At 57.4% G+C, this 24,033-nt stretch overlaps 2 protein-coding genes across 4 annotated transcripts in view; one reads left to right on the top strand and one right to left on the bottom strand.

The window, feature by feature from the left end:
• The window catches only part of DKC1 (dyskerin pseudouridine synthase 1), an 11,935-nt gene extending 7,860 nt beyond the window's left edge, over positions 1-4,075 (top strand). Inside the window, exons 12-15 of the mRNA XM_074148242.1 lie at positions 321-424; positions 836-902; positions 1,446-1,604; positions 2,100-4,075. Of these exons, the coding sequence (XP_074004343.1) occupies positions 321-424; positions 836-902; positions 1,446-1,604; positions 2,100-2,168 (399 nt within the window). The 3' untranslated portion in view covers positions 2,169-4,075. The remainder of the gene's footprint in view (positions 1-320; positions 425-835; positions 903-1,445; positions 1,605-2,099) is intronic.
• MPP1 (MAGUK p55 scaffold protein 1) lies at positions 3,480-24,033 on the bottom strand. Of its 3 annotated transcripts, none has more exons than XM_074148243.1 (12): positions 23,786-24,033; positions 17,165-17,308; positions 16,756-16,834; positions 15,688-15,773; positions 14,274-14,342; positions 10,493-10,689; positions 10,111-10,217; positions 9,097-9,177; positions 8,464-8,544; positions 7,782-7,984; positions 7,081-7,155; positions 3,480-5,321 (listed from the first exon to the last, which is right to left on the bottom strand). In XM_074148243.1, the coding sequence occupies exons 1-12, from the start codon at positions 23,885-23,887 to the stop codon at positions 5,145-5,147; spliced, it is 1,401 nt and encodes a 466-aa protein (XP_074004344.1). In that variant the 5' UTR covers positions 23,888-24,033; the 3' UTR covers positions 3,480-5,144. The 3 variants fall into 3 exon arrangements, with proteins under 3 accessions (XP_074004344.1, XP_074004345.1, XP_074004347.1); XM_074148244.1 differs by having other exon boundaries at positions 17,216-17,308; positions 23,786-23,887; XM_074148246.1 differs by having other exon boundaries at positions 3,975-5,321; positions 10,493-10,629; positions 23,786-23,887.

Below are 24,033 nucleotides of genomic sequence, written 5' to 3'. Positions count from 1 at the left end.
TTTGGGGGTTGGACTAGATGATCTCCAGAGATCCCTTCCAAACCCATGTCATTCTGTGATTCTGTTGCTGTTACTTCCCCCACAAATTAGCCCTTGTTCACTGATAAAGACGCCTGCTGTCTGAGATTTGTAGGCTGCTGTGCAGGGGATGTTTGTGTGATTTGTTCAGAAAGTCCTTGGAGAAGTGTTAAATCAGTAATGCTGTAGTTGTTGGCTTGTCTTGTTACTGGATTACCTTCTCTTAGGCTGCGTGGCTGAAGTGCTGGGGAGGATTTCTCCTCCCTGGAGCTGCAGTCTGACTTGTTACATGTTGCTCTCAGGCCAGTCAAAAGAAGATGATGATCCAGAAGGGTCTGCTGGACAAGCACGGAAAGCCCAACGAGAGCACACCGGATACCTGGAAGAAGGAATATGTGGATTACAGGTGTGTATGGGGTGTGTGGCTCCCGCAAGGGCTGGGCTGGGTGCTGCCATTTGTGCTTGGAGCATGTTAGGTCTGGCCCAAGCTGTTGACTCTCTGGACCCGTGGGGTGCAGTGGTATTTCTTGCAGTCCCAGGGAATGTACTGTGAGCGGGCAGCGCCGGAGGGAAAGGCCCTGAGCAGACGGTTATCCCTTTCTAGCCTGTGCTTGTGGTTTTAGAGGGAGTCAGTCTGCTAAATTAAATGAGGGAGGATCTTGCTGTTGCCCGGTCCAGCTGGCCCTGGTGCAGGCTGCAGGTCTTCCCCACACCAGCCTCCCCACACAGTGCCTGGTGTGGGTGTCCCCCCCTTCCCAGACAGGGAGCAGCGTGAGACAGCCACTGTCCTGCTCAACCTGGGGATCTTCTCTTTCAGGGATGCTTCCAAGAAAGAGGCAGCTGCTGCTTCCCAAGCTGTTTCAGAGGTGGAGAGGGCTTCAAAAGTGAGTATTGTTGGTGCTCTCTGGCCGTAAGGTTGTTTGGGCTCTGATGAAGAGTGAATATGTGGCAGTTCCTTTAGGCAGTTGGTATCAGGCTACTTTGGCTGGTTGTTTTACGGGGGAAGGTGCTTCATATTTTGGGAGTTCGTGCCCCAACATGTGTTGTGGTTGCCTGGCCCATGAGCTAACTATAGGGTGACCTGTTTAGGGCCTTATCCCCGGGTGTTTTTCTCTTAAGATGTTGCAGTTTGGGTGCGAGTCCTGTAGCGCAGTGTGAGAATGAGGAGCTCTGACTTGTGGTGTACGAGCTGCAGCATCCCAGGAAATTGGGATGCTTTAGGTGAACCTCCTGTCCAACCCGCTTTAGGTGAACCTGCTTTGGCAGGAGGGGTTGGACTGGATGATCTCGAAGGTCCCTTCCAACCCCTGTTAACTGCAAAGTTTGATTGAATCGGGCAAAACAGTTGCAACGGGCTTGCAAACAGTTCTTCCATCACTTGAGCTCCTTTGGAAGATGGTGTGTCTGACAACCTGTTCCCCCAACAGAGGAAGCGAGAGTCAGAGAGTGAAAGTGATGAGGCTGTCACCCCACCATCCCCTGCCACCCCGCCGCCAGAGGAGCTGAGCAAAAAGGAGAAGAAAAAGAAGAAGAAAGAGAAGAAGGCCAAAGAGGCAGCTGAGAGTGGAGGAGAGCAAATAGAAGTGGTATGTAACTGGGTGGTGGCATGGCAGAGGTTGCTGTCTCTACCTAATACCTCCAGGATAAACACATCAGCATCCTGCTCTGCGTGTCCCCAAAGTCCCATGCTCCCTACAGGCAGATAAAGATGTCTGTATGGACGCATTTGTAAACTGAACTGGTTGAGGGTGGTGGGAGATTAGGCAGGTGAGGCTTGTGGGGGTGGATCTGCAATGGGGCAGGGATGGGGGGAGCAGCCATCTGTGCCCTAGGGTAGTTGGTGGGTACACTGTTCCTTCCAGGCCACCTCTGTGCTCTGGTGGTCTGTAACAGGCGCTGCTGGGAGGATGGTGCTGGCATTCAGTTGGTGTGCTTGGGTGCTTGTGTGGTGGTGAGGGAGGATTGTGGCCATGGGGAGCCTCCACTGCATCTGGAGCGGGGCTGTTCCTCTTGAAATCAGCAGTTGCTGGGGGGGGGAATTCCTTTTTGATTCCTTCCTGACCCCTCCAACCCCTTCACAGACCAGTGAGCCCAGCACCAAGAAGAAGAAGAAGAAGAAACAGAAGGAGGTGGAAGAGAGCTCGGAGTAAGCGACTGGATCTGTCCAAAGCAGGCGACCTCGTCGGTAGAGAGGGAGGAGTCTGAGGCCTTGAGAAAAAGAGGACTGGCTGCATGGCAGAGGGGCCAGCAAGTCCCGAGCTCCTTTTCTGCTGTGTGTAGGAGTGAGCGGGTGTGTTTGCCCAGGATACACCCTGCTCGGGTACCCCTCCTCATCCTGTTTTAAGGGTCGCCAGAGGAGTGGGGTGCCTGACTGCCCCTACGCTGGGTTGCTCTCTAAAGCTGAACACTGCGATGCCAATAAGAAGTGGTATCTTCAGGGAAGCTGTAGCTCCTGGCTCTTGGTGTCTCTGTTTTCACCTTGAGAGGGAGGAATAACGTTTCTCCCCCTTTTTTCCTGCCTCTTTCTTCCTTTTCTTCCAAGGTTGGAGCTGTTATCTGACAGTCGCAGAATGTGTTGATATCTGGAGGACTGGCTTTGTCACAGCCCATCTGAATCAATTTGGATGGGGACAGTCAGCTGGTTATTTGAAGGGCTCTGGTTTGTTTTAACCTGGCCTTATGCTTGGCTTGACCTTCAGCTAGAGGAGATCAAATAGTCCACCCAGATATTCTTCAGTACTTTTTTTTTTTTTTTAACTTTATCATGAAAGGATTAGAACATTAAATTCCTTCTTTTTGCTTTATAGTGCCGGGACCTGCTTGTTAGTTGTCAGCTGATCCCCAGACCCAGTGCCCCAGTGACCGTCTCAGTGTGTCCCTCTTGCTGGCTCTTTGCTTTTTTCTACCCAGTTGTTGGAATGGGACCGCAGCGCTTTCAGTTGCCTTCCATGATTTTGATATCTGATATGCTTTGAAGGCTGGAAGTGGGGATGCTGCTGGGGGGGGGGGGCAGAAGTGAAGTGATCAGAAGGCAGCTGGTCACTGCTTTTCTAAAGGGCTGTTGGGACTGGAGTCTTTGTGAGGAAGACCTTGGCCAGAGGCAGCTTTGCAAGGGGCACTGGGTGTGGGGCTTGAGCGGTTCCAGAAAGACTTGTCCTAATTTCCTTATCTGGGGTGGCTCGCTGGGGGCGGGAAGTCTCTCCTCTCTCACAGGGTAGTGCTGAGCCAGGATTTTAACCTCTTTTTAATGGGGAATGATTCAGGCTGCTTTGTTCTGTTTCATCCCTGCAGAGCTTCTGTAATGGTTGTCTTAGCCTTGTGCATCGTTTCTGTCTTAACCGTCTGACTCTTCTCTCCAACGCTAGAGATACACGCAGGCAGTGGGGCCAGCGGCTGGTGGCTGTCAGAACCCGAGCAGAAAAGAAAAAAGTCCATTTTTATTTACTCTTTTTTTTTTTTTTACATAAAAATAAAAGCCCTATTTTTGAACGGGTGATTTTTCTTGCTCATCTGGCTCCTAGAAGAGGTCAGTGGTCTCTTTGTGGGGAGGGGAGGCAGCTTAATGCATGTTTACGCTCCAGCTGGGGCGGGTAAAGGGCTGCCCCTTCTGCCCAGCCTTTGTGCTGCTCTCCTGAAGAAGCTGCTGGTGCAGAGAAGTGGTCTTGTTGATGTGGACCATCACTAGAGGGGCCTTTGTTGCTGGTCAGGACTTTACAGGTGCTTAGGGGCCACCCTCCAGTTTGGTAAAAACCCACTGGGACGTGTGCATGGAAGCTGGGTGTTCTCTTTCCCTCTTTGCCTGTGCTGGAGTGAGCTGCTGGAGTGATCTGATGGTGGCTGGAGGGACTGTTCGGTCCTGGCCTGTCTAACCTTGGTGTGTTGGGGGTCAGGGAGGTGGGAAGAGGCTTCCAGCTGTGAGCCAGGCGTGCAGCCTAAGAGGTAAAACACCAGTCATGGCCATGTTTCAGCACACATTTATTGCTGCTCATTGTTTCCCTGCAGTGGATCAGAACGAAGGTCCCTATTGCACATCAACAGATTTTATTTTTGGCATCCTTAAAAAAAAAAAAAAAAAACAAAAACCTGCACAAGACTTCTTATTCCCTTTCCCCTTGCTGGTTGCTGAACACACAAATGAGATTCTTTCACCTAAAGGATGGCTATGGTTTGCCCAGGAGCCACGGCGATGCTTCCCGAACATGGTCGTGGTGGGGGTTTGTGTGGCAGAACGCTCCTGCAGAAGGAACCCCTTTGTGTGGGTGGCTTTTTTACGTTTGCATACAGTGTGCCAGACACCCTAGACTCTGGAAGAACATGCCTGGGATGATCTTTGTAGAGATGCTGTTTCTACTGCATGCAACAAACACACGTGGCTGCATCTAATTTACCCATGGAACTGTTCCTCTGGTGTTTGGTCCGTGGGACTACCTCAGCTGCTGCTGAGGTTCTCCGGCCAGGCGGCAACAATCCAAGCTGCACGGTGAGAATTTAAATACGGTGAGTTTTTTTACAACTACAGTTGCACAGGGTGAATCAGGAAAACTCCAACCTCAGAACGTGGGGTGAGACCTGCCTGGGCCGGGCTGGGGGGGTGGCACGCTTCATGCTGCCTTCGTCACATCCATGCTCGCCTTTTCCTGCTCTTCCCATTCGTGAGGGCAAACCCTTGGATGTAGGTGCTCTGGTGTGGTCTGTGCTAAGCCTCACGGGCACCAGCCGGGCTTTTGAGGTGTTTGTGGTGCTTTGTGTTCTCCTGCCCTGACAGGGGACATCTGCCTGGAAGGCTCCTGCTCTACCACTTCCTTCAGGACTGATGCGGAGAAGATTGGCTGAGGACTGTGCTTTCCCTTGCCCAGCGAGGTGGGGAGCTGTGCTCTGAGCTAATGGGGTGCCCCGGCCTCTGCTGGAGGTGGCTGTGCCCTGGGCAGCCCCTTTCCTATGTCCCCCCAGGAGAGGAGAGCCAGAGACCCTGTGCGTGTGTGTCAACCAACTTGAGACCATGTCTGTGGAGCAGCAGAGGAAGGGAGTTGTGCTTGGCTGTGTGTGGATCGGGGGAAGCTGAGGAGAAGGTTTCTCCCCACGGCTGCAGGATGGTTGATGGGAAGCGGCTGGGGTGGGATGCCCTCTCAGTAGACCCAGGAGACGGGCACCCACTGTGGAGAGCTGCAGGCCTGCTCAAAGGCTTCCTGCAGCAGCTGGAGGCTTTCTTCCACGCCGTTGTTGACCAGTGAGAGGTCAAAGTAGTGTGCGTATCGGCTCCGGATGCTCTCTGAATCCTTCCGGAGCTGCTGCAAAGCCTCTGACTGCAAGAAACAAGAGAGAGATCAGGAGGCTGGGGAGGAGGGGGATTTCACAGCCCACCACAAAAACAGCTCAAGTGGTTGCATAGAGCATCCCTGCAAGTTGTGTGACAAGCTGGGAGCTGTCGTGTGATCTCTGGGAGCGTGTGTCTGAGGCTTTTGCTGGACTTTTATGCAATGCCAGGAGCGTCTGGTCACCTGCTGGTGACGCCAGACCTTCTTGGTCTTGGATTTATCTTTAAAAAGCTTTAGGGCAGCTCCCTGGGAGGAGAAGGTTTCCCAAGCAGCAGGAGGCTTGTTACTATGCCGTGCAGAGTAGCAGCTCGGGGCCTAAGGATGGTTTCAAGGCAGGATCCCTGCAGGATGGTGCCTCCTTGCTGGCTTTTGCCCAGAACAGCGCTGGCTGGCAGAGCTGTACCAGCCTCCCTCTACTGGTTTTGGCTGGGATGGAATTACATTTCTTCATCGCAAAAGCAAAGCTGGCTGCTTTCTCCTGCCGGTAGGGTGTAGCCTGCATAGCTCCCCAGCTCATGGGGACATCCCAGGAGTATGTTCCTGCCGGCAGTTGTGCCCTCAACAGCGAAATCCAGGCAGATTTCCACGTATCTCCCTAACGCAGCTTGAAACGCAGGCGTTTCCCCGCTTCTGTGCCTGGGGAGGGATGAGCTTGGGGTGCTGTGCTCACCCCAGTGCCCCGGCCCCTCTTCTGGGGGTGGAGAGGGGAGAGCAATGAGCGGTTTGCCGGGGTCATCCGAGCTCTGCTGGGTCACGTTTTGGCTCTGCTGGGCCACGTTTTGGCTCTGCTGCATCCCTTCTCGCAGGCAGTTACCTGGGCTGCGGCAGGGAACTATATATAGTGCCTGCGCCAGCGGGGCTGGCCCTGCCCACTGCGGCAGGAGTTAATTCCTCTGGCTGGAGCCTGCGGTGGGTGACAAGGGAAGGAGGTGGGGGACAGCAGGCTGCCTCGCTGCCCTTTTCTGCCCTGACATTTGCCCCCCCCCCCCAAGCCTGCTGCATCTGGCTTTACAAGCCCTCTGCAGGTTAATGTGCCTCTGAAGGCTGCATAAATATATCCTCCCTGCAATCTGTACCTTAAGCTTTATGAACCCCAAATTAATAGGTGAGGAGAGGTGGCTTTGGCACAGCTCTGGGGGGGTTCCCCCGTTCTCCCATCGCTTCCCCTCTCCCTGCAGAGGTTATCCCTGTGGGGAGCTGGTCCAGGATGCAGGGCAGGGAAGGCAGCGCTTCTCCCGGCCCCGGGGGCTTCCCGGGAAATGGCAGCCTGTGGCTGCTTGGCACCGCGTGAGTTAATCAGTGCCGCTTTCATCCTAATTTTGGAGGGATGAGCATCTTAATGAGGCAAAGAATGAAAGGAGCTGCTGTCTGTGTGTCCCATTTGCATAGCTGATGGCAGGATAAATGTTCCTGCTCTGCAGCAGCACTGCAGCTGGAGAGGGCCCTGGGTGCTGGGCTGTGCACCCCACTATACCCCAGTTAGCGGCTGATTATGCTGCAGGGATGATGGTTACTGGGGGGGTGTCAATCTGGGAGAGAGTCTAGGAGTCAGGAATCACCAATTCCTGTTTCTCAGATCTGGGCTGAGGAAGTTGCCCTGCTCTCCCGGACCACAAAAATCAGTGGAGCCAGGAAGAAGCTGATGTGGAGCAGGGAGAGAGCCCTGGGCTGCTGCAATGGGCTCCTCACCCCCTGCCCTGGGCAAGTGAGCCCAGCTGGAGGGATACTCGGCCTCAGCGCCACCCACCTCCTCTGCCTTGTCTGTTGGGGCGATGAAGACTATGAACGGGGAGAGCTCGGCCGTGCGGACGATCTTCAGGGTCTGTGGAGAGAAGGGTGAAGTTACCACTGTGGCCATTCCAAGGGTGGGAGCAAGGGCAGATGGATGGCTGCTGTCCCCCACCACCCCACACACTGTCCCCAGCTGGGGCGTGATGGTGGCCATGATGCAGCGATGGGCTAAAGGGCTCACTGGGGCTATGGGCTCTCTGGGTGGACTCCTGAGCCTGGAGGTAGTCGGGTGACATGGGGGCAGTTGGGTGAAGCTAGAGCACAGATCCCAGCATGGCTTCTCCTGCACTTCATGGGGAGGACCTAAGGGCATCCCCAGCCCTGCTCTGGGCTGGCTGTTGGACACAACCACCGCTTCGCAAAGCAGCACCCACACACTTGGTGTCAGAGAGGGGACAGAGTCCCTATGGGGGGGCCCATGCTGGCCCTGCACCCCCACTCCCATAGCAGCACAGCCCTGGCCTTGCTGTCACAGCCAGTGGTGGGGAATACCCTCACCGCACCCACGTTTTGGGAATGGGAATGCCACCCCAGCACTCCCTGGCTTTTTTCCTTTGGGAAGGGTGGGTGGGCAGCGCACCGGGGAGGGCAGGGACAGTCACAGCCAGCACACGGGTAGTTCAATCTGTGCTGCCCACCCCTTCCCCTGCTCCCTACCTGGGGCTCAATGTCCAAAATAGCGACTTTGTCCTGCTGGTGGATCTTGTGCACTGTTTCAAACTTGGTGCCAAACATGTTTCCCTGGTAGCTTCCAAACTCCAGGAACTCATTGGCTGAGATGTCCCGGGTCATCTCCTCGGTGGAAACGAAGTAGTAGTCCTTCCCATCCACTTCATTCTTCTTCTGGGGGCGCGTGGTGTCTGGGGAAGGAGGGAGAGGGTGAGTGCTGGCCCCCAGAAGGACTGGGGAACAGAGTGGAGCAGACAGCCTCTGCTCTGGGTGACCTGGGTGTCTTGCCTTCCCTTTTTGAGCATGGGAGTAGGGCACGGAGGACCTTTGTAACTCAAGACTATGCTGTACTAATCCCCTTTCATCTCCTTCCTGCTTGGGACAAGCAGGGAACTCAGCCAGTCCTAGGAGAGGCATTGGGATGTGAAGAGTGAGGCATCTCCGCAATGTGGGCAGTAGCAGCCCTGCAGCCATCGTGGGCAGGTTCAGCCTGTGGGACAGCAGGCAGGGAGACCCTACGGTGCCCTGTGTGGTGGCCTCTGCCACTGGGGGCTTGGTGGTGCTGGAGAAACATCTCCCCACCTCCCATCTGCTGTCCGAAGGTCCTAGCTCAAGGAGGCGAGAGGAAACGCGCCCCGTGCTGTGCCCTCCGCCCTGGCTGGGTACTTACATGGGGGTGGGTACATGAACTTCTCCGGGTTGTTGCTGAGCAGAGCGTTCTTGATGTGGCTACGGCCCACGCCGCTGGCCCCTGCAGAGAAGGAGGGATGGACACTGGAGGTGGGCTCAGAGAAGCCTGGCAGGAGATGCTGTTGCCCCTGTGCAGCTCTGGGTCTGAGGAAGGGTGTCTTCCAGCCCTGGAAGAGGTTCTCCCTACCCTGGGCATGCTCACCTCCAGCCCCAGCTGGAGACGGGACAGGTTCCTGCTGAGCAGCCAGCACGGCTGGGCTGTGTGGGCTCCCCATGTTCTGTGGGGTTCACCGACAAGCACTCAGCACCCACAGTGTGGGAGTGCTTCCTCTGGTGCAGCTGCAGAGCTGCTTTTAATAAAAATTATCCATAAAAGATACTTAGAAGCTGGAAACTCCTGAATTAACTCTATCTCAGCAACACAGTGCGGGTGCCAGACCGTGCACAGTGACACATGGAGGAGGTCAGCCTGCTTGGTGACCGCTGCAGGCAGAAGAAATGCTTCCCAGAGCTTGCTAGGTTTTGAAGGGCAGAGCTGCCCCAGTCCTGGTTCCCCCTGGGACCCACCACACGCAGCACCTGAGCTGCAGAGGATGCCTGGGGCTGGACCTACCGATGAGCACGAGAGTCTTCCTCTTGAAGGCAGGCAGCCTCACCACCTCCTCGTAGGAAACCACATCCAGCTGGTCAAAAACTGGGGCGGAGGAGAAAGGAGATAGCAAGTGGTCAGAGCTGGCTTGGCCGTAGCAGCAGGACCACGCGCACGTCGGACCGAAGCCAGGTCCTCAGGCAAAACGGAGGGAGCGATCAGGACTGGGCTGGGAGCTCGTCCCTGTTTGGCCGCTCAGGGAAAAGGGCAGCAGCCTCAAGTAGCATGTCAGGTGCGGAGGGGATGCTGGGGAGCTGGACCACCAGCAGCCACCCAAGGGGAAGCCAGGGCTACTCTGGCTCGGTAACTCTGCTCAGGACAGTAGGACCTAGGAGCTGGGTGAGGAGGTGACAGGACGCCGCAGGGAGCTTGTTGCTGGGGGAGCTTTATTTATCTTGCTGATTTACGGCCTTGTTTATTGCTGGTTGGAGCTGCAGGCCGGGCCAGGAGCCAGCATGTCCTCAGGCACCCGCCTTTGCTGGCCCCAGGCATGCTTAGCACGGGGCGTTTGCACGGTCCCCGCCTCACCAGGGACATGGCTTGGCAGCTGTGGGGACCAGTTCGGGCTGCTCCCTCATCGCTGAGCAGCAGCAAGGCCACCGCCTGCCCTGCGTTCAGCAGCCTGTGGAGTTTTGAGGGCCCAGGAGCCCAACCTCCCAAGGAGCTTGGGGCCAGAGGTGCCAGGGATTGTCACCGCAGGAGAGCACAGGGGGCACGGTGCCCAGCTCCCATGTGAGCCAGCCCCAGCCTCATGCACTACAGAACTGCATGGGGACACAGCTGTGGCCACCTGAAGGATATTGAGGACTTTGGAGAAGGGTCTCAAAAAGCTGACAGCTGTGGGGTATCCTCCCAAGGTCCCACTGCCAAAGTCCCACTGTTTGGTGTGACTCCCGTGGAGAACAGACCCATCCCTGCCCAGAGGCAGCAGTGATGGCCAGGGCTGGGGATGGAGTCCATTGCTCTTCTGGCACTTACTTGAGCTGTGCTTGGCCAGGTATTTATCTTTGCACTTCTTCTTCTTCCCAAAGGGGCTACAGCTCGGGGATTCGCTCTGGCTGGACTGGGTGACGCTCGCCACACGCCTGCCAAGAGAGGAGGACACCACCCTGGTCCAGCTGTCACCCCAAGCCCTGGGGGAGCAGCAGGATTGTCCCTCACACATGCAAGGGCAAGAGGAGCAGGGTGGCTGCTGGGACAGGTAAAGGCTGACCCTGCGGCAGATAAAGGGGACGTTTGCCTCCTTTTCCCAGCAGTGATGCTGATGTTGCCCAACATGCTCACACTCCTGGTAGCACATGGTCACTGTTCCCACCTTCACTCTTAGATCCAGCCCTTCTGGCCAAATCCAGGGACCTACCACTCCTGCAGCTCCGGAGAAGGGATAAGTCCCGCCGACTCGGTGCAGGAGCCCTCCACCCGGCCCTGCCACCAGTTGCTGTCATCCTTGTTTATGATCTGAATCACGTCGCCAGTCTGAAATTTCAGCCCCGCTTCCTTGCAGGGGATCAGGTTGTCTTTTTTGGGGTCGTAGTCAAACTGTGCCCTCATGAACATCTGCAAAAGAAATAGTGGGAAGGAGTCAGCATGGGCATGCAGGGTGGCTGAACTTAGTCGTGTCCAGCTCCTGGCCCCATATGGCATCCCCCAGCACTGACAGCAGAGCCAGCTCCAGGCACAAGGTCCCTGCTCCAGGAGGGACCCCAGCCACGAGGCCGGGTATGGAGAAAGGAGAGGCACAAAGCCTTGGGGGAAGCTCTTGGGCATGTGTTGTACAGTGCTGGTGAGCCAAACCAGCTGGAGATGAGTCCCACCACCCAGACCAACACAATGCACAGCAACAGGGGTCCGAAATGGGGTGAGCAGAGAGGAGCCATCACAGTCCCGTGTCCTGGGGACCCCAGGGAAGGCCATATCTCGATCCCCAGCTGCCGTGCCCTGGGGTCTCCCCAGCACCAGGCACTCCCCTGCACGGCATGGGGCCTTTGGGGAGCCAAGGCTGCAGCGTCATGTCTATCCCCGTCTGCGACTGTCCTGGCCTCTTCAGCACCAGCTACTCTTGCAATGTTACGTTCATCACAGCTGCAACTGGAAACGAGCTGCTGCTGATTCCCAGGCCACTGTGCCACCCTCCCGGGGCTGGGGAAGCCCTGGGAACCATGAAGGCATGAGAAAGTGACCTTTCCCTGTCCCTTCTGCTCGCTCAGCTCTTTGGCAGGGAGTTTACAGTGCCTGCTCCCACCAGGGCTGCCCACCCTGCTGCCTCCTCACAGCCTCAAGCCCTCCTGAAGCCAGCAAGCAGCTGGGTGCCCCTGGGCTCCCAGTGCCCCCCAAGCATCTTTGCAACGTCAGGAGAGAAACAGCATGCGGCTTTTGCACATGGACCTTGTTTTCCAGGAAGGCTGTTCAGGAAGAACAGACCGCCAGAGAGCAACAGGATGGATGAGAGTCACCTGTCCCCGGGAGGAGGGCAGACCACGCGTGTGCACCCAGCCTTTTCTGCACCGCCGCTTGCTCTCGGTGCCTGGATGAACCGTTTTCTCCTCTGAAACTCTGCTGCAGCTGCAATTTGTCTCCGGCCAGCGCACCCAGCAAAATCACAACCAGGCCAGGAACAGCACGTGGGGGCAAAGCCAAGGCAGGGTATGGAGGACGGGGAGTGAAAGGCAGGGTTTAGGGAACAAAGGAAGGCTGTGGCTAAGCACAGGCCTCACGTTGCCCTTGTTCCCCTCCTGGGGTCTCTTGTCCTGTGGGCCTGAGGCTGCTGGGAGCCCCCAGCCATGGTGCGAAGCCCTGCAGGCTCTCCCACAAGTCGTGGGTGCTTCCTGTTGTTTGAGACTTCTGTGATCACTCAGGAGGGTTGGGGGGCCACCCAGCAGCCTGGGGCTGCCCAGCAGTCCTGCCACCGGCAGGAGATCCTTCTACAGGGGAAGCTGCACTATCAGACCCAGCCTCACGCTCACACTAATGCAGGCTTCCCCTGAGCACAACACTACCAAGTTATTTATCCCAGAAACACAGCAAGCAGGCAAAGGGATTCACATGGGGTGACACCTATGTCCTGTCTTCAGATATGATAGGAAGGGCCTGGAAAGTCTTCCTCCCTGGCTAGGGTAGACCACGCTGTCCTTGTTCCACGTTAAAACAATTTCCCCCAGTATGTCCTCCTTCGGTAGTGCTGCTGGAGGCACAGGGCCAGCAGGACACGTACATGGTTCCTTCCCTTTCACTGCCAGAAAAGCAGAGCATATGGATCAAGCTGTGACACGAGAGCTCTCACAATGGAAGACAACAAAAGCGGAATCTCCTTTCAGAATGAGGACTGATGCTTGCTTTGAAAGCGCTCTCTGGCACCATGAAGCTGGTCATCAGCACAAGGGACACACAGCAAGCACTGCCCAGGCACCTGCCTGGAGCCCTCTGCTCCTGCAGCCCTGGTACCCCAAGCCAGACACAGCCAGGTCACTTTTGGAAAGACCCTCCCTTACACCAGTTAGGAGTTAGCATCAGACAGCTCCAGACATCACCCACAGACTGCAATGGGCCAGCTCCAAATGCAAGCTATTTGCCTGCGTGCTGCTAGCCCCCTCTTTGGGGCCAGAAGCCCAGGTGCTGGGCAGGCTCCAGCACGAGAAACCCTGGTCTTTAAAGTCAAAAGGCTGCAGTTTGAGCCTGGGAACAGGTTGGTGGTGACCTCAGGAGCCCCGAGTGCTCAGCGCTTCTTCTCACTAGGATCTTCCCGAGCAGACCTACCCCAAGAGACACTCAGTTGGCCTCAAAGTGGCTGGCTGCCAGGCTGTGGGGCAAGCCAGGGCAGGGAGGTCATCGTCTTGCCAGCATCTGCCCCGTCCTGCCTGCCAGACCCTGAAATGAAGGTGACCATGGGGATCCAGGAGTCAAAACAAAAATCGAAGTCCACTTTCGGCAGCGGACTGCAACAAGCAGAGACGCGGGGAGCCCGTGAGCTATGGTTCCGGGGAGCCCACAGCACCACGGCCCCGGGCACAGCAAGAGGGAGGACAACTGTTGCTGGGATGGAGTTTGTCCCTGTGTCCTTCCCTGAGCCCAGGGCCAGCCTCGGATGAGCCGGCAACCGTGTTCTTATTCTCAGTGGTAACTTTTCCCCCGGTGCTGAGCTGGCCTGGCCGATCGGAGCTGGCTGGGCCAGGCCAGGGAAGGGCAGACACGGGCCACTGTTTAATAAACAGACACGTGCAAGGCTGGTTGAGCGAGAACGGGGACAGCACGGGCTGAGCGACAAACGGAGACAAGTTTTCACTTGCCACCATGTTCAGAAACTTCAGCGTAAGGAAGGAGAGCGACGTGGGCTCCCCCAGCCCACCCCAGCACCATCCAGCCCCCACCCTCTGCCTCCGAGCTCCTCTCCCGCTCCTGCCTGTCCACGACAGGGGTTGGCTGCTGCACCGGGAGACAGGACAGCATCCACCACGCACCGAAGTCTTGGCAGAGGAGCCAGCCCTCCCCACTATCCCGAATACTTCGGCCACAGAAGGACTTCAAAGGCAAAGCCGGGCAGGTGTCACCCCCTGCCACAGCACGTCACCCCCGCTCTGGCAGTAGGCACAAGGAGCCGCCTTCCTCCCCCCCCACCACTTCCTTCCTCCCACTCGCTGCTCACAGGTGTGCTGGTGGCATCCGGACCTACGTCACCCTCCTCGGGGCTGATGCTCCAGGCATCAGTGACGGCGGGGAGAAGCCAGAGCCTGGTGCTGCACCTGGAGGTGCTGCTGTGGCCCCTGTCACGGGGATGTGGCTCTAACGGCCGCGGCTCTGAGGGTGGCAGGAAACTCTCTCGTGCTTCCTGGTACACACACAGTGCTGCTCTCCCACCACCAAACACTGTCCCCGTGTACCACTGCGGCGCAGGCATCCCTGGCCCATGTTCCTATATATATACATTGAGTAAATACATCCACACAAGGCCAAAATCTGCTCGTTCGCAGCAATGTAAGCACATGTCAGGTCCCTTCATCCTCCAGCAGCTCAGGCAAGGTGACCAGGCCACCATCCCCTTGTCCTTCCCCTGGCTCAGCACAGGTTCCCCTGAGGTTTGCTCTGGTCCCACCCGGTCCCACAGCCACATCCCAGCACAGCCCGTGGCGTCTGGAGGCTGCACTTACCTGGAGAGCAGGGAGGCGGCTTTGTTGGTTGGGAATGACTTTTATTGACACCGTCCCCTTGGTTTCTTTCTAGTGAACAAAGGAAGGGGAGAAAGAAGAGTTGGAGGAGGTGGTGTCTGGAGGCAGCTCAGCAGTAGCAACCTGTGCAGGGAGCTGCTGAGTGCCAGGACCTGCAAAGGCAAGACTCCTGGGTGCTCCCAGCCATGCTGTGATGCTGGGGGACACCACAGCCTGGCCACAAACGGCTCTGCTGGGGCTGGGCTAAGAGCCATGGCAGCATAGCTTTGTCATGCTTGTCCCATCCCTATGGGGGGACACCAACACCCCCACAAGGTGCTGGCTGTGGGCACTGCTAAGCATAGCCAGAATGAACATGGAGATCTGTATCATCTCTGGCCTGGCTGCCCCAAGTGAGGATCTTGGGAGGGGAGGCTGGTTCTGCCAGGTCCCCTTCATCTGCTCTCTCCATGCTGGCCTCTCGCTCCTACCCTCCTGGTGACACTAGAGGCACAGCCCTCCCTTGCCTGCCACAGAGCAGATGCACTGTTGCCCCACATGCTTCACAAGACCTACATGGTTCCGTGGGGACAACCATATTGGAAGGCTTGGAGGGGCCTCCTGCCCTTCTCGGGAGGGAGACAAAGACAAGCTCCTCCTTGGTCCCACCATCTGGAGCAGGGTCGTTGTGGATGCCCCATCCCTGGAGGTGTTCAAGGCCAGGCTGGATGGGGCTTTGAGCAACCTGGTCTGGTGGGAGGTGTTCCTGCCCATGGCAGGGGGATTGGAACTGGACAATCTTTAAGGTCCCTTCCAACCCAAACCATTCTTTGATTCTATGACTGTGGCACTGCAGCAGGGCCAGGCCTCCTGCTTCAGCTGCTGGTGGGTGTCTTCAGCAGCACCACCACCTCCCTCCAGCCAGGTCCCATATGTGGGGCATGGATCAGGATGGCCTCAGTGTGTGAACCCAAGGGCTGAGACCCTGTCCAAAGCTGTCTCTAGCAAGGGCCTGGCAGGATCACCATGACCTCAGCAGCCAGGAAAATGGCACCAAGGTGGCCTATAGGAGTGGCTCAGGTCTGCAAGAGCAGCCAGCCCCTGGGCTGGAGTTGCACACCAGCCTTGGCAAGCAGAGGTGGTTTCCAAGCTCCACACACATCAGCACATGTCAGGGACCCATCCAAAGCCTTCGCTGCTGCTCTCGGGAGGCCAGGAACAAGCAGCAGGCACAGACCACCAAGGCTGCATACAAAGACCTGGTGCTTGGCCATGTTACAGCACCCTGGCTCCTGCTGCAGGCAGCTGTGTGGTGGCTCTGGTATCTAGGAGGGGGTGAACGCTCAACCAGCATGCACATCTGCAGGCCAAAGGGGTCCTTCCCCAGGGAACAGCCCTGCCAAACACAAATACCTACCAGCATCTTCTGCAGCTGGTCAACTGAGTGGTTGTTCACGCTCTGCCCATTGATTTCTAGGATTTCATCACCCACGTGAAGGGAGCCTGCCAGCAACGGGAGAAACATGAAAATGCAGGACCGGGCAAGAGCCGCTCACCAAACCCAAGCTACACAGCTGCACCAGCCTCCCAACCCCCCTGGGGCAAGCTGCAGCCAGGACACCGCAATGTTTGCCTGGACAATGCCTGTGAAGACACACGTGCCACCTAAGCGCATGGGGAATGGATTCTTCCCCCTCCACCCAATACACATCCAGTCTGAAGGTCATCAAGTTGCTTTCCACTGTGTGTCCTTCAGCGCTTTAGACTGGTCAAAGCGCCTGTTTCAGAGTTATTCAAACCCAATCCCAAGTACCTCACCTGAAGCCAAGTGACAGCGTCCTTACAGGAGCTTGACTTTGGGTGTTTTCAGTTTCTATACCCAGCCAGATTACAGCCTCCAATATCCTGCTATAAATCAAGCTCCAGTAGAGTTATTGGAATGGCTCCTGGGTTATTTTGGCAGGGGTAAGCTCAGACTTCCCACTTGGATCCAAGGCTGGAAAAGGGGCCTCTTCTTCTAAGCACAGAACATCTCATTTCCATGTCCCCTTGGCAAGACCCAAAACCAGAATATAGCACCTATTTATTTCTTTTTGGCACCTTCTTTTGGTCTGCAGAGCCAATCCACAGCAAGCCTGTCCCACCTGTGCACTTCAGGAATGAGAAGAGCTTTCCCCGCAGTCTCTGGGGTACAATCCATCTCTCATTACAGTGACCCCATCACGAGACGGAGACAGATGGTCTCGGGTTCCTTTTTAGGAGAGCCCTTCCCCCAACCCTTCATTTCTCCCTAAAGCCTCCAGTGTATGAACATGACAACCACGCAGAGAGACCAGTAAGTCCTGAGTTCCTGACGTATTCCTAGTGGAGGCATGGACACAGATGTCCACGTCACAGGGGAAAGTCAGCAATGCTGGGGAGCTGCCTTATCTCTCCAGGGCAAGAAACCGGCTGCAGACGTGCACCCCATACACTGCCTCATTACCTTGTCTGTGAATCATGCCCCCGTGGAAGATCCTGGCCACCATGCAGCTCTGCTTGTCATTGAGCTTCAGCGTGATTCCCTGGAAGACAGGAAAATCCATGACTGCTTGCCCGAGGGGAGAGCTCCCATGCTCTCAGAAAGTCCTCTCCAGGCCCATGTCCTTGGTGGGCTGCGCAGTGGCTGGGGGGAAGCCCCCTGCTTGGCAGCTCCTCTTGGCACAAGCATCACCACCCTTTGATGGGGCTCACTCCATGTCCCCCAGGCAGGAGGCAGGATCCAGCACCCTCTTCCCACGGCCAAGGTCTCCAGCGATCTCCTGCTTCCCCCAAGGCCAGCCCGTTGGCACAGCTCTACCTGCCCCTCCGTCCCCCTGGGTGCCACCAAGCTTTGGGATCTTGCCAGCTCTCACCATGGGCTCCTCCGTGACCTTCTCAAACTGGATGAGGCGTATCTTCCGCACCTCCCGGCCGTTGCTGTGAGAAGGGCTGCCCAGAGTAGCTGAGCCGTTGGTATAAATGTCCTCGGTCATAGTGTTCGGGGACTGAGTGATGGCCTGTCGGGGCAAAACAAAGACCGAGGTTTAGGGGCTCCACCACCTGAATGGGGCCTGGGAGAGCCGGCTCCCCGCTGTGGGGCTCCCCATGTTAGGGTGCCTGGGTTGCAGGTGGGGCACAGGGGGAGGAGAGACCCATGTGCTGGAGGAGAGGACAGTAAGAGCAAGAAAAGAAAAAGAGCAAAAGAGTTTCACCCTTGAAGACATGGATGTGGGCTTGATCTGCAGTTTTCCAGCCTGAGAAACACAGGAGGTAAGAAAACTTTGGAAAAGCTACAGGTGGCAGAAGCCAAGAGAGTCCACAGCTGATCATCTTCTGCAGCAACGAGTCTCAAACACTACTTGTGTGTCGCAGCAGCAGCAGCACCTGGCCCACAGCTGGCTTATTGCAGAGCATAAAGCCCTGGACAGCTTCACCGAGTGAACGGAGCAGTCTGGGACTCACCCCAGAGACTGGGGCCAGGCTCTGCTCTTGCTCAGTTTGCAAGTTCAACCTTTCCTCATCTACGCCAATGGGCTACCAACAGGGTGCAGAGCCACAGCCACATCCAGGCACTGAAGGCAACGTGCTCCAAGCCAGCCAGAAACTCCCCGTTCCCCTCCCCAGCTCCCAGCTACAGGCCAGTTGGTGCTGGATGGCACTGGGAAGCCAAACAGGGGCTTTCAGCCATGGGGAAACCTCTGTTGTTCGTCTCCAGCATGGGGTCCTGAGCAGAGACCTCCAAACCCACCCTGCCATGCAGCAGGGACACTGCAAAGTGAGTTGCCACCTCCCAAGTGAGTTGCCACCTCCCAGTCTGAGAAAGCCCGGCGCAGTCCTGTTGAGCATGGTGGGCAACGTCTCCCACACAGCTCTCGGATGCACCAGTTTGGCCCCCAGTGAACTTCCCTCGAGACTCTCCCAAACTGGTGCTGGCCCAGCAAAACCCAGGCCAGCTTTGATCTGTGGCCCCTGCCCACCTTGTCATAGAATCACACGGGGTTGGAAGGGACCTCTGGAGATCATCTCGTCCAACCCCCTGCCAAAGCAGGTCCACCCAGAGCAGGTTGCACAGGAACGTGTCCAGATGGGTTCTGAATGTCTCCAGAGATGGAGACTCCACCACTTCTCTGGGCAGCCCGTTCCGGGGCTCTGCCACCCTCAAAGTGAAGAAGTTCCTCCTCGTGTTTAGATGGAACTTCCTATGTTCAAGTTTGTGCCCGTTACCTCTTGTCCTGTCACTGAGCACCACTGAAAGAAGACTGGCCCCAACCTCTTGACACCCACCCTTTAAGTATTTATAAGTATTCACACCAGCCCACGAGGCAAAGCAAACCCACTCCCGGCTGCCTCATTCCGCACCAGGCTGATGGCTCTGCTGGCCAGTTTGCAGCTCGCATCCTCCCTCCCGAGCCGGGACCCACAGCCAGCAAACCTGCAGGGACATCCAGCAAGGTCCTGGCTGGCTTTAGTCCCACGCCAACGACAGGGCACACCATGCCACACAGTGACTTGCCAACACCCGACCGAGCGCCGGACTGTCACAGCCCCAACAAAAGGGCACTGGTGGGGCTGGGAAGGAAGCAGGGAGCCATGTGTCCATGCTGCAGTGACGGGGAAGATGCTTGATTTATTTTTAAGCCGACTACTTCTAAAAGAGCCAACCAACCTCCTCCTCAAAGGGAAAAGCTGACCGCGTTGGCTCCGGCTGCCAACAGCTTAAATGTGGAGGAGGAGGCTGAATCCCAGCCCAGAGCAGAGCCCGGGCCAAGGACTCGTGGGGTAGATGGAAGAGGGACTCGCAGCCCCCCAGCCCGGCTTGCCAGCCCCAGCAGGGCATGCTGCTACCGTGCCATTCATGGAGCAGAGGGACACATCCAGCAGTGAAGGTGCCTAGAGCTGGCCCTTGGCTCTCTGCCGGCTGTCCCAGCTTGACTGAACCAGCAGTCGGGAGGAGGAAGAGGAGAACAAGGAAGTTCTCCAGCCTTGTCTGAGGCCAAAGTGCCTGTGAGGTGGTTTGCGAGTCAGCACAGATCACACTTATCTTGGTCATGCCTTGGCAAAGTGTGACACCGTGCGATCCCCGGCTTCAAACCTCCAGGCTCAGCAGAGCCCGACGACCCAGGACTCATCACAGTCTGCTCCAGGGGCTGGGAGTTCCAGTCCCTGATGTCTCCGTCAGCTGAGCCTCCTGGCCCTGACCTTTGCTTTTTGCTGACATTTGAAGAAAACACCCAGCTCTCGACGCTGACGCAGCACCAGTGTCACCCTGGTGACTCCCAGAGAGCAAGCCTTGTCACCAGAGACTCCCTGCCATGCCTGGGGACGGCCACCAGTCCCTTGATGGCATCTCTGAATCCAACAGGGTCCCTCAGCAACTCCCTCTGCCCCAAGCAGAGCCACACTGGGATGGTGGGGCTTTTGCTGACCGCACTGGGCAGCTGGTGGATGAGGATGGGAAAATGGCCAGCTCACGAGAAGGACCCACCGGGGTGGCAGATTCCAGCCCTGGCGTTGGGCATCCAGAAGCCAGAGACAGGAGACGTGCGGCTCCCACGCTCCACGCACATGAGCCGGATGGTCGGATCGCCTACCCTGCACCCTCCTGGCAGCCACCAAGCTCTCGCTCTGATGTCGCCCGTGACCTCAAGAGCCTTCCGAGTCGTGCTGGCGGCGGTCCAGACCCTGCTTCTTATGCGCTGCTGGGCAGGAAACATCTGCAAACGCTGCTAAGAGCCGGCTCGGTGGCCACCAGCCACTGCCGGTTCTGCACAAGCCCTGGGCTCGGTCACCGCTGAGGCCAGCCTTGGGACAGGCATGGGGCGAGGAGGTTGGGGGGCTAAGGTGGGCAATAGGGCTGCTGGGTGCCCTATTGGGGGCTGTTCGGCCCTGCCCAGCACCCGCAGCCCTATGGATGCCTTGCAGATGGCTGGTGAAGGTACAAATCCTACTCCAGGTGACAATGCACAGGGGAGCCACCAGCTGCACGGGTCAAAGAGGTGTACCCCACCTCCCTGCCTGCCTTTTCCTCAAAAACCCAGATTTCTGCCCCATATCCCAGAGTAGAGGGAAGGCCACCATCTCCCTAGGTAGTGTTTTCCAACAGGGAATTCGGTGAGCGTGGAGCAAGCCTCGGTGAGGACCCCAGGGCTTGGTGTCCTGTCCTCCCCGGTGGGGTCAGCGTCATCTGCCAGGGTTGCTCCTGCTGCTGCGCTGGCTCAGCTGGGCTGCACGCCACCGGGCAAATCAAACATTAACCGGGCAGCTTGATTGCAGGAGGCTGAAGCAGCACTTGGGGGAAAACCAGTACCGTGGTGCAAAGGGCACGTGCGGTGGTTTGGTTCCTGGGTTCTCCTTGCTGCCCTAACCAAGAAACTTCACTATCAGGTGGCCTTGGAAGAACAGGGCGCCCTGGTGAGCACGTGGAGAAAGGTCAGACACTGCTGGCGTTGCCAAGAGGGCCCCCAAAGTACAGCAGCTCAGATGTAGGAGGGAACCCTGGAGCTGGGATGCTCCGGGATTGCCCTCTCGGCTGGCAGGGAGACACGCTCCGCTGCCCGCAGCGAGCAAGAAAATCCCAGCTCCCTCCGGGAATCATCAGCCCTCCCATTATCATCACGGCAGGTGTCTGCAGGGAGGCTGGGGCACTGCTTGGTGCAGAGGTGTCCTGGCCCAGCAATCTCTCCTCCCACCTCGCCTCCCCACCGCCCAGCAGATGTGTGCGTCGCAGTCCCAGTAGAGCTTAAAAAACGACATGTGTAAAAAGAGCAAACTAGCAAAAAAAAAAAGCCAAACACACCAACAAAAACCCATCCCTGAGCTTGGGAGTTGCTTTTGGGCTGCTCCAGCAGGTTGGGGAGCAACACTCGGAAGTAATTCATCCCTGCCTTCTGCCTGGGGCTACTGCCTTCTCGGGTCTGCCAGCACAACCACAACCACAGGAGCAACCTCACCCAAGACCCCTTCCGGCAATACGATCCAGGTATTTAACAAAAAAAAGTAATTTAAACCAAACAGATTATATTGCTGACACTGGGAAAAGGCCCGGTAACACCAAGAGGTTGCAGTGGGAAGGGGAACAGAGAAACACCACGGGATACAAGCGATCACGGGGGCCAGAAGGTGCTGCCGGCTCTGCGTGCCCTCGCGGTGACTCCAGACCATGGAGTGCTGCAATGGAGAAGGGCCAGATTTCCAAGGGAGCACAGTCGGTTTTGCTGAGGCACCATCCTTCCACCAGGAAAGGCTGATGCAGCCTTCCAGATGTGTTTGTGAAACCGGTCACCTCCAAGGGAGAGGCAGTAAAACCACAACACTGACAGAAGAGATCCCGAGGAGCTGCCCAGCCGTTCCATCCCCACCTTCCAGACCAAAGCCCTGAAAAACAGCTTTTTCCCTGCAGCCGTTACAGACCGGAACATGGCAAAACGCACTTGAGATGAAAAAGTTGGAACCAGCCCTGCTCACTTCATTTTGGTCAAGCCCAGAAGTTTTGCTCGGCTTTCAACGACTAGTTTTGCCCTCGGTAATTTCAGGGTTTGGTCCCTGGGGACTGTGGCCTCGGTTTGCTCTGCATCCGGCATCGGTTGGATGCCGGGAACCGCTGCCCACAGGGAAGCGCAGTGTCCCCTCTGCACCCTCAAGCTCAGCATTCTCAAAGTATCCTCCTTTTCTCCAACAAACTCCTAAAGGTCACATTTTCTGCCCATTTTACAGCTGGGCAACTGAGTCATGGCTGATAAGGGGACATGCCCAAGGTCACCCTGCCAACCAGGTGCACAGCTGGGAATAAAGCCCACACCTCTTTGGTAAATCTCTATTTGGCATTTGGCAGATAAGGAAAAGATATGCAGGCACATGGTGGGGCTCAAGGGGAGAGGGCAAGTGCCTGCCTTCACTTTCATCTTGTGTTCTAGCAATGACATGGCTTCCACTGGCCGAGGGTTTGCGTGCCCTGCCACCACGGGAAGAATGCAGGACGGCACTTCCCGGCGTGTGGCTCTGCCGGAGGAAATGGGGAAGAGAAACCTCCCAGACGCCCTGTTTGACTCCAACCAAGGAGCAGCCAGACCTGGCACCCCTCCTGCGAGCTGCTGCTGGGCGATGTCCCTGCTGTCCCACAGAAGGGCCCACGGCCACTGTGGGCACGGGGACGAGCACATGAGCGACTGGCAAACTCAGTCATGAGTTGGGTAGCCCCGGTTGGGTGCCAGCCCTACTATCCCTACTGGAGTAACTAACACCATAACGCCAGGGAGCTGTAGGCCAGCTCCTACATTTTCCATGCCCCACTGCCATTGGCAATTTATCCCTGTTCTGGCTGGATCCTGCAGGCAGAGGGATGGGAGAGCTCCTCTCCGCAGCTGCTTGATCCAGGCACTTTGCTTTGCTTTAAAAAAAAAATATTAAAAGCCTTTCATTCTGCCAGTGTTGGGCCATAAAAAAAGCACATGAACTGCTGGTGCGGGACAGATCTGACAGATCTCTTTTGGATGCTGTAGCATCCAACAGGATGGGCCAAGGGCAATGCTTCAGGGAAATTTCCTCCCTGCTCTCAGAGGCTCCCCACAGCCGCAAAGAACCCTCAGCCCAGGCACAATATGCCATGGCTCCGTCGGGGACCCCCGTTCAAAGTCGAAAACCTCTGCTGGGAGAAAAGCACCAGCTGCTTCGCACCAGGAACTGTTGACCTTCTCCTGGTTGCACCCAAGCTACCCCAACTGACACCAGCTGGGGAAGGAGCCCTCCCAGCACAACTGAGCCATCTGGTACAACCTGCTCTCCTTCTGTTGGAGATGGGGTGTGCACACCCCCCCGGCCCATTCCCAGCCCCGGGGTTGGTGTGAGAAGGGCTGGTTGCATCCTCATTCTCTGGGGCTGAGACCCACCACCACCACCACCACCACCCCTCCAGCCCACGCTGTGGACCTGGAGGTTGCTCAGCAGCTGAATCAGCTCATGTGACAGGCAGTTCCAGTTCAGACCAGCTACAACTTTGCAGCAAAACAAGCACAAGCTCCTCCGTGGCAGGATGCTGAAGCCTTCCTCCCCTCCACCCAGCTCCTTCTTCCCCACCCGGCCATGCTGTGGCCGGCCACGCTGGCTGACCATTCCCCCGTGGCACCCCACTTCCCCCAGTAAGGAGCCCCGCTCTTGGGGTGCTGGGGACCAGCAGTGCCACGTACAAGGAACCCACCGTGAGGTCGATGCCCACCTCCTGCCCGCCGTGGGGTCTCTGCCTTGGGGACCCGGCTCCCCCCTGAGAGTGCGGGAGGGATGGGATGGAGGAGGACCCCCGGGGGCTCCGCGTCGGGCCTGAGCTGGCGCAGGGCTAAAGGCCCGTGGGAAAGAGGGGGGACACAAGGGGACATGGGATGGCGGGGGGCACCCGGGGGGGTCCCTGCCCGGCCTGTGCGGGGAAGGGAGGCGGGGCGGGGGAGGGGGGGGGGGGAAGGGACGGGGGTGGATGGAGGGGCTGCCCCGGTGCCGCCGCTCACCTCGGGCTTGGCCCGGTTCTGCAGGAGGTGCTCCAGGTAGAGGTCGGAGAGCGCCGTCCTCATGCTGCCGGCGCTGGCGCTGCGCCCCGACTTAAGGGTCATCCCGCCGCCCCCGCCGCTCCGCCGCCGTTCCGCCGCCGCCGCCAGCAGCTGCAGCCGGTTCCGCTGGCTCCAGCAGAGCGGCCCGGCCCCGGCTCCGCCACACGGCCACGGCCCCGGCTCCAGCAGCGCCGCGGGCTCCCCGCACA

The sequence above is a fragment of the Numenius arquata genome, chromosome 5, assembly GCF_964106895.1.
Source record: "Numenius arquata chromosome 5, bNumArq3.hap1.1, whole genome shotgun sequence".
NCBI classification, from domain to species: Eukaryota; Metazoa; Chordata; class Aves; order Charadriiformes; family Scolopacidae; genus Numenius; species Numenius arquata.
The sequence above is the reverse complement of the archived record's forward strand: the minus strand, read 5'-3'. Positions and strand labels throughout refer to the sequence as shown.

Bases quoted from the DNA above. Each gene is read 5' to 3' on its own strand.
- MPP1 (XM_074148243.1), bottom strand. From the start codon at position 23,887: ATGACCCTTAAGTCGGGGCGCAGCGCCAGCGCCGGCAGCATGAGGACG. The intron at 14,343-15,687 runs GTAGGTATTTGT...TTTGTTCACTAG, and splicing joins ACCAGCTGCAGAAGATGCTG to AAAGAAACCAAGGGGACGGT. The intron at 9,178-10,110 runs GTAAGTGCCAGA...CCTCCGCCCCAG, and splicing joins CCTGGCCAAGCACAGCTCAA to TTTTTGACCAGCTGGATGTG.